Source organism: Aplysia californica, unplaced genomic scaffold (assembly GCF_000002075.1).
Source record: "Aplysia californica isolate F4 #8 unplaced genomic scaffold, AplCal3.0 scaffold00253, whole genome shotgun sequence".
Classification (NCBI taxonomy): Eukaryota; Metazoa; Mollusca; class Gastropoda; order Aplysiida; family Aplysiidae; genus Aplysia; species Aplysia californica.
In genome coordinates this window covers 233,745-243,454 of record NW_004797523.1, presented here as the reverse complement: position 1 = coordinate 243,454, position 9,710 = coordinate 233,745, and the positions used below count along the sequence as shown (strand labels likewise).

Sequence of the window (9,710 nt, the reverse complement as noted above, 5' to 3'; positions counted from 1 at the left end):
ACCCCCCCCCCCCCCCCCAAAACAAACAAAAACAACAACAACCAAACAAATAAATCATCCAAAGAAGTAAGATAGTTTGAGGACTGAGCTGACCTGTGGGAACTGCGTGGCCTGTGTGGGGCCCGTGTACACCTGCGACATCATGTGTGGCAACATGGGTACTCCCGTCGGCCCCATCTGGCCTACCGGGCACGCCTCCGACACCACCTCCATGCCGCTGATGGACGCGCGGCCAAACTGGCCACTCAGGGCGTTCACGTTGTTTTCCTGGACACGCGGACAAGAAAGGATGTGTCAAATTCAGCTCTCAGTACGTGGGGTGTGAGGGCAACCTGTTTTAGCTGGACACAGCAAACACTACCCCCCCCACCAAATTAGTCCTTCTCTTTCCATTCAATTAATGATACTCACTCTGTTTAAAAGTTTATTTTAAAAATCTTAAAATGTGGAAATTTTCCGACAATCTCCTTCCCTCATCCTCAAAGAGTTGCCTCTTGGGCAATGCCAGTTCATAGCAAGGACTCTCTTTCATGAGTACAGAAGATTAGAGGAGTTACTGGAGAGTAACATACAAAGAAAAAAAGGAGGAGAAATAAGGACAATAGATGTTCGATAGGAAAGAAGGAGCAGACCACATTAGAGCACTACTTGCCAACAAACTACAGTCAAAGTGTGCATACATGAGTCTGTGTGTTATCACGTGAGTGTGTGTGTGTACATTAGTTTAAGTATGCATAAGTGCATATATACACTGATATCATTTCTAAAAATAGAGAATATACAGTTTTTTATACAGTTTAACAGGAGAGCCACAAAACTGAATATTGTCACCAATAAAACAACATGACATTTGCTTTAAAGATAAAAAGGAAGTTATAATGATCAACATTGTATTCTTCAAAATACTGACTGGGGATGTTTGCAAAGCGTTTGTTTTCTTGGTAACAATATTCAGGGGATTTTTTTGGCTCTTCTGTCAAATAATAAAAACTGCATATACAGTACAGTCAAACCTGTGTAAGACGGCCACCCATTGTCAAGGAGAAAAGTGGCCGTATAATCAGGTGGCCGTCTAATGCAGGACTGATCAAGTTAAGGAAAACAAACCATTCCCTTCTGAGGCCCCAATCGAAAGTAGCCCCATTATGTTGTCTTTGTTGGTGTCGTTGTTGGTTTGTATTTCATTTGTAATTTGTATTTTGTCTCTGATTTTGCACAAGGGTGACAATAAAACGAAATATATCAGACAAGGAGGACCGAGTGCCATGTTAAAATAAACACATGGGTTGGAGAACGAGCGACGCTTCTGTAACAAGTTCATGTTGACATCCTTTGTTACTTTGTTACAGACTGGGTAAACAGTGACCACTCATCTCACTTACGATTTGGGTATGAGTTCTGGGCAGGGCTTATGGGTTATGAGGGATCGCACGCTTACCTCACCAACAGCTGAAAATTGGTAGCTATTGGTCAACAGTGGGAGGGGCCTACGCAACATGATCAGTTGGAGGGACTACTTAACAACAACGACAGGTGATTGAATTATGACGGCTCGCCCACAACACCAGGGCCAATGCACAATTTATGACAAAACGCAATGGAGTCACCTATCTAAGTATTATTGCTTTGTATGATAGGGGTTGTGTGTTAAATTATGGTGGCCGCGGCCGCGTTGGACAGGTGCCCGTTTTACACAGTTAAATTATATAGAAAAAACGCAAGAGGGGAAATGGAAAGTGGCCGTTTGTACAGGTGGCCGTCTTATAGAGGTGGCCGCCAGGGCAGGTTCCACTGTATTTTTTTTTTAAATGACAGCAGAACGTGGGTCACTGTGTATATTACATAAAAGTGTGCACAACATGGACTTACCACAGGGTACATCATAGTGGGTGCGGGTGGGGTGGCAGGGTTCACGGGTGCAGGAGAGTGGCTCACAGCCATGAAGGGCGGCGGGTGGCTGGGGTCAAACCGGTACATCGACCCGTCTGCGTTCACATGGGGCTGCACTGTAGACACATACAGTTGGTGTGTTTGAATAAAGACAACCGCATCAACACAATAACAATCATTATGTTTTGGTAAGAGTTTTACGGCACTTGCAACACAATTAGGCCATATAAGTGCCGAAGATTAGAGGTGTTACAAGAGAGTAACAACCATAAAGAAAAGGAGGAGAGATAAAGATGATAGTTGTCTGATAGGAAAGAAGGATCAAACCCCACCACAGAACCCACCAACCACCCACCAACCACCCACAACAATCATTATGTGCGGGGGGAAAAGTCGGATACACAGATAGAAACTGAAAACATAGAAAAAGTCAAGAAGTAGAACCAACCACTGACCAATATATATAGGCAAATGCTGCAAGTTAACATACACAAAAACAGGTAAAAGCAATCCCTCCTCTCACGGTGTATCAAATGGAGCACCAAAAAAATACCCAAAAAACCCCCCCACTCCAAAAGAGGAACATCCCGTCACCTCCCACATGGCCTAGATTGTATCAAAAGAAATGTAAAACAGAATATACAACAAAGAGAAAAGATAACTCTCCACAAGACTGCTGTGAATGATACCCAATGTTATTGTTGCAAATAATTAAGTACATTTTTTTCCCTTTACCCTGTAAAGCATAGTTAAATAAATAGAGTTACTCATTTTTCTTGCAAGTTTTCACTGGAATAAAATGAAGAAGACAGAAACAATAGTGGTGATTTAGTGCACGAAAAAAAAAGAAAAAAAGAAAAGAAATACACTGACAGCAACTACAGTAGGAGAAAAAAGAAGAATGGGCTACCAGTGGCACCTTCCAGCCACCTGCTATTGCAAAAAAAAACACATGAAACTGGAGTTTTCGCTTAGTCCACATCCACAGACAATTGTTTTAAGTTTGAGGTTTTTCTAATGCAGGTGTTTTTTACACTCAATCGACACAACTTTAATCATTTTTGGAGAAGAGCTCCAGCCCTGCCTGTCACGGTCAACTTCGGTTGAGAAGGACAACATCCCAGTAGAAAGACAGAGATTTCACCAAAATTGTCCCCATACAGGAATTGAATTCGGGGTCTCCTGCATGCAACAGCAAAGTGTCTAACTGCTACACCACAGAAATAACTACGGCAACACAGATTTCCATAGGAACATCTCAGCCTTTTATCTCGGACAGTTCTCAACTTTCACCAACAAGTACATGTCTTCTCACTTACTTACTCCGCCACCACAATCATTTCAAGAGTAAATAACATTGTTTCGTTTGTTCCCAATCCTGTTAAACTTTTCCTCCAATCAATTGCAATTGAACTTGTCCAAGACAGCCACCCACTGTCAACTCAACATACCAAAGCATTCGCCAATCACCCATGTGGACGTCATGGACGGTGTCATTAAAACAGAGAAAAAAAAATACAGGGGGGAAAATGGTCATTTGTACAGGTGGCCATTCAAGCATGTTCCACAGTACTGTTGATTAGTGGAATCCAGAAAGCAACTCTGGGAAGTAATGGACCAGAGAAACGTGTTAGTTTAAAGGCATCTACTAGGGCTTTCATGAAGGTCAGTGTGACTCTGGAGTCTCAAGTGTCAAGCTTGATTATGAATTAATTTATTTTTAAATATATGTAGTATTTGTACATCCCCATACAGCTGATTAAAACCTGTCAATTCTTTGCCATATCGACAGACCAAAGGGCTAGAACCCAAATGGCTGCTGGATCGGAAAAGTAAAGTAAAGTAAAGTAAGTACGTCCCCATTGACACACATGACAACATTTTGGGGGTGGACTTCGACCCTGTTTGAGAGAGTGAACCCAGGCTGAGGGGGATACAACGTTCAAGCAGAAAGACAGAAATACTCCATTAAAGTTCTTCCGACACAGGTGTCAAACTATGCTCTTCTGTGAGTGACAGCAAGGTGCCAAGGCACGACACATCAGATGCCCTTAAGCTTGATTGTAAAAGATTGCAACGGAATAAATACAGTACTGCGAAAGACAGAATAAGATACTCAATTAAATAACATCCAAATGCAGAAATTATGCTCATGACTCCTTTTGTTTTAGTAAGCGTTTTATGGCACTTGCAAAACAAAAAGGTCATATAAAAGCCAAAGGTTAGACCTGTTAAAAGAGAGTAACAAACACAAAAAAGATAGAGATCAGGACGATAGAATGATGTTTGATAGGAAAGGAGAAGCAAACCACACTAGAACACCCGCCAACCACCCACAGCAAGATGGTGTATGGGACGGCTTTTTTGTTTACTTGTGTCAGTAACGAGGAGCATATCGACACGATATCAGCCATTTAGTGCAGACAAGAAAACACAAACCAAGAGAAACAGAAAACAGAGGGAAAGAAAATAAGCAGGACCCAACAATAACACCTCCTACACATCCCCATTCAGACTGACAGCAAGACAGCGACCAAATTAGGACAGCGACAGCAATACGACAGCAAGTTCTTGGTACGGTTTAAGTGGAGAAGTGAGACATAAATCGAACACAATAACCGGCATTCCGTGCCAGATAGTTTCCCCCACAGCATGATAAATTTTCTAAAAAATATATCGTTAATTGAAATTGTAAGTGTTTTACGCCTTCATCAAAACAATTTAGATTATCTACAAGGGAGGGATCCTCAAGCCCTGTCAGGGCCAACCTGAACTGAGACAGATTGAGATATTGATAAAAACTTCCCTGAACTCGTACCCTCGGCCCAGGTTGGCCCTCAGCGTAACTGCTACATCACAGAAGCTGGTAGACTTATCTTTCTCACAATTAAATCTTATAACAACAATAAATTGCAATGAGCAGGTGCCCATGTCTAAAGTACATTCGTAGGATGATAAAGGAGGAGTTAATATATTTCTCTCTGTAGACCAATTCATTGCCCAATCACTGGACTGCTTTTGATAGTATATCCAACTAGACCAGATCCTTACCCATTAACAACACTTGGATTTAGGTACCAATCCCTTGACCTCGAGACAATAACCTAACCCTCGTGGCGACCTCTTCCATTTCTTTATGCCACACACACCCTTACCATAACTTTAACGTATTTCTTTTCCCCACCCTTACTCGATGCAACACCAAACCCTGAGCCCGTGTCTCCTTTTGCGCGCGATGGTCGCTAGTGATCAGTTACGAGCTGTGTAGCCTTATGCACGACAATATCGCACCAAAATTTTCAGTCACGCGCAACAAAATCGACAAAACTGTCTCCTTGTGTGCGACGCAACGTTTAGCCGCATACGACTGTCTAAGCCCTTGAACAACTGGCAATTCACAGAAGAGAGACAGCAGCAAGTTTTATTTGTCAAGATGGACAAGGAAGTACAAAGTCCGTCAGATGGGAGTTCTACGAGCCACTGACATTTTTTATTCCGTACACAGCCACTCCCGTATTAGTCCTCCTCCTCCTCCTCCTCCTCTTCTTCCTCCTCCTCATCCTCATCTTCCTCCTCCTCATCCTCCTCCTCATCCTCCTCCTCCTCCTCCTCCTCCTCCTCCTCCTGCTGTCCATTAAAAAAACCAAAATATTTTATTTAAGTAAGAGTTTTACGGCACTTACAACACAATATGGTCATATAAGTGCCCAAGATTAGAGGTGTTACAAGGGAGTAACCAACACAAAAAAGGAGGAGGAGAGATATGGACGACAGACGTTTGATAGGAAAGAAGGAGCAAACCACATGCAAATTTTGGTCAAATTGAATATGAACATCCTATACACACACACACACCCCCACCACGACACCACACACAGTGTGTCGACCAGCACTCCTTGGCAGGGTATTTTGACCAATGGTGATGCTCTAAACCTGTCACACCCCCTGCCTGTCGCACGCGACACACCCTTAATCGCTACATGGACCGATTGTAGCTGACAGTTGCAAGCGACTGTAGCGTGCGACTAGACATCACGTCGCATGCAAGGAGACGGTTTCTTTATCATCTTACTAAACAGATTTTAGAGCGGCAAGGACCACACGCGACGCGTCACGCATAAGGAGACAAGCTCTAACCCATGAAGAATAAATCTACCACCAGACTACATAATACAGAGAAAATCACAAGGGAGACAACACCTTAAGAGGAAATATCGTAATAAAAACCATATGCTGTAGTCCCATTCAAAATTTAGGGAAGGAAACTTTGCACAAACGAATTAGAAAGGTCATGTAATGCAAGGCAAAAATGGAAGATAAGAAAAAATAAAAGGGTGAGAAAATAAATCAGGGAATACAAAGAAAAAAGCTATGGTATAGAACGGTACCAACAATACAGAGTAAATCGCAAGGCAGACTATGGTCTTAGAGAGAAATACTGTAATAAAAACCATGTGCTGTAGTTCCATTTGAAATTTAGGGGCAGCAACTATGCACTAACTATAGTATTAGAATGGTCATTTAATGCAAGGAAAAAGTGCAAGAAAGGGAAAAAAAAAAGAGGTAGAGGAAATAAGGCAGCGTCTACTGGCACAAAAGGTATGGTACAGCAAAGTACACTGGTACTGTAGAAAAAATGAGAGATAGCAACCGGACACACTGGTAGCAAAGGTATAATAGTGGCAAGGTACACACGTAGCATAGTACGTCAGATAGTAGCACTCATGTACTGGCAGAACTCATACAGTCGTATCAGGCAACGCTTGTAGCAAATAAAAGATAATAGCAAGGATACATGGGTAGTACAAAGTACACTAGTAGTACAAACTACACTGGTTACAAACGTATGACAGCAGTAGGGGGAAGGGGGGGGTGCACTGGTAGCATAGTTTGATAGAAGCAAGGCTACACTGGAAAGGAAAGTTCAGCAACTGCCTGTCTACCAACACAGAAAGTCCACGAGGGAAGCTAAGGTGCCAGAGCAGCTGATCTACCGTTTTCTATGATGGCATTAAGTTCTCCACATAACATTTCCATATGACCTGAACACGTTGGTTAAACATTTTTCTGATGGTAACAGGTTGATCAAATTTTTCTATGATGATAATACGGTCCCTACCCAACAATAAATCTCTGATGGTAACAGGTTCACCACCATTTCCAAGAAGGGATGAATTTTACTGTGCTTATCAAATAATATTTCCATGAAGGCGTGTACCAACATATTTTCCAAGATGGTAACATGTGTACCATGAATATTTCTACAAAGGTGACCCATTTACCGTTCAATATTTCTATGATATATCATATATATATATATATATATATATATATATATAATGCATATATATTTTTGTGACACGTTGACCATACAACACTTGTGTGATTGTGTTGTGCTTACATCACAGCAACGTCAATTGTATTGTCACAAAAACTGTCACAAACAGCTCAGATACGGTAATAAATTTACTATACAACACCTCCACTTCCATGTTGGCAACTCATTCGCTACATATTTCTATGATAGTACACTGAACACATCCCAATGGTGGTAACACATTTCCCACACAACATTTCTGTGATGTTCTATCTATATACAGTGCAAGATGGTAGCAAACCAGGAATTGTTAAGAAATCTACACGGAAAGCAAAACAAAATCAGCTGCCTTGGTTGAGTATATCAATATAAGGAATATATCAATATAAGGAATATATCAATATAAGGAGTATCAGCAGCAAATTGCAAAGTGAAGCGATGTTCGTGAGGCCAAAAATGACGGCGTGGTGTTTTGTGACAGCGGGGGGAAAGAGTCACACAAACATACCCACCACACATGTACAGGTACACACATGCAGACACACAGAGACAAACTGATGTGCCGACTTACTGGTGTGTGGGTCAATGATGAGGGATCCCACGGGTATGCTGGTATAGTCCGAGGACACCAGATAGGCGTACGAGGTCGGGCAGCCAGCTGCGGACACACACACACACACACGCTTTGCTTCCACCTTCTACAGTGTTGTAAGTTTGTTGGTTTGTTTGTTTGTTTGAGTAAAGAGAAGCACATCGACACACTAACGGTCATTTAGTGCTGGGAAAAAGTAAAACAGACAGACAGAAACAACAAGAGGGAAAGTAAAGAAGAAGAACCTACCAGTGGTGCCCTTCAACTACCCACCCACTGCGTTGTTTGCAAATCGGGATGCCGTACTTGACTTATAGCAAGGTCACACTGAAGACTGAGCACTGGCTATCTCTTTAGGTTTTAGTTAAGACTTTTACGGCACTTGCAAGACAATAAGGTCATAGAAGGGCCGAATACTAGAGGTGTTACGAAAGAGCAACTGACATCAAAAAGAAAGAGGATAGTTCAGGATGATAGACGTTAGAGAGAAAAGAAGGAGCAAACGACACCAGAGCACCCATCAGCTATCTATCAGCAGAGACTTATAAGTCTGAAAAGAAACACTGTAGGGGAATAAGGACACCCCCCCCCCCCCCAAAAAAAAACACAACTAATTTGGAACTCGAGAGCCAGTCGACCTTGCGCCAGCAGTACAAAGGCCACCAGTGCGCACACCCCCCCCCCCCCCCCAAACCAACACTTGAATGGGTTGCAAAACAGAACTTATTAAACTGAAAGAACCACAGAAATCATCTCAGTATCCAAAGGGGCGACTGATTTCACACTGACAACATTACAATAATGGCTGTTTTGTACAGGGAAAGAGCAAGGACGATAGACGAGAAATAAAGAGGGTGAGTATAGACGACTCCAATAAGTTGAATATTCATTTGATTGAGATAATGAGAAGCACATAAAGGTAGCAACTATTGTTTTAAAGAAAGAATTGAACAGACTGTTTAAAACAGAAGTAAGACTTCCATGTGCTAGCCTTCAACAACCAGCTTCCACAAAATGGAACTGAAATGTTTCCTTCCCAGCTTAATGCCCCACTGGACACAGAGAAAGTCATCCTACACCGTGGGCATACAGGTCTTGCTCTTGAAAAGGCTGAAATTCCCCTGCCATGTTGTGTTACAGAGACAAGAACCAACATTTCTACCAGTAGACACCTGGGCTTATATCAGTCTCGAAACAGTGCAGCATCACATTCTCATTGGCTCAGCACTCACCACTCACACAGCGATACATGAACGCTAAATTATCTTAAGTGCCATTTTTGGTGTTTTGAGGAAATCAGCACTGAAAAATGTTGGTTTTCAATAACTTGAAAACAATCACTCTTTTACACACTGCTTCTTGGGAGTTTTTTGGAGATAGATGTATTTGTTACAATAAAATAAAAGTTGTGTAATTCATTGCAGCGTGCAATACGAGACTATTTCCAGCAGTTTCTCAATTTTGGCAATTATGACAATTTAGCTTTCAAGGGTATGTATGCATGCACGCACGAATGAACGCACACACAAACATAAAGAAGAAATTCTCATTACAGCCAACTTTTTAAAACTAATAAAACCGACTCTATCCCAACAGCTAGTCAAGATGGTGAGACATTGGCCGAAGTAACCCTCTCCAAACCCTTCACACATATTTTTCGGCATGCAATAAATTCACATTCAATAGTTAACTTTACAACAAACACAACTACAATTGACATATCATTATTAATTTCATCATTATTATTATCATTAATCCTCTCTTGAGAAAGTTCATTATTCTTCAACATTTTTGTTTGTTTCAGTGTGAGAGTTTTACAGCACTTGAAACACAATTAAGTCATTTAAGTGCTGAAGATTAGGAGTTTCAAGAGCGTAACAAACATAAAAAAGGAGGAGAGATCAGTACGAT

General features: G+C 41.6%; 1 protein-coding gene across 2 annotated transcripts in view; it reads right to left on the bottom strand.

The window, feature by feature from the left end:
- Positions 1 to 9,710, bottom strand: part of LOC101846657 (cAMP-regulated phosphoprotein 21) — a 76,892-nt gene that overhangs the window by 8,169 nt on the left and 59,013 nt on the right. For both annotated transcript variants that reach the window (XM_005100601.3, XM_005100599.2), the window contains 3 exons: positions 7,779 to 7,865; positions 1,870 to 2,006; positions 94 to 267 (listed from right to left, as the gene is read on the bottom strand). In XM_005100601.3, coding sequence (XP_005100658.1) covers positions 94 to 267; positions 1,870 to 2,006; positions 7,779 to 7,865 — 398 coding nt within the window. The remainder of the gene's footprint in view (positions 1 to 93; positions 268 to 1,869; positions 2,007 to 7,778; positions 7,866 to 9,710) is intronic.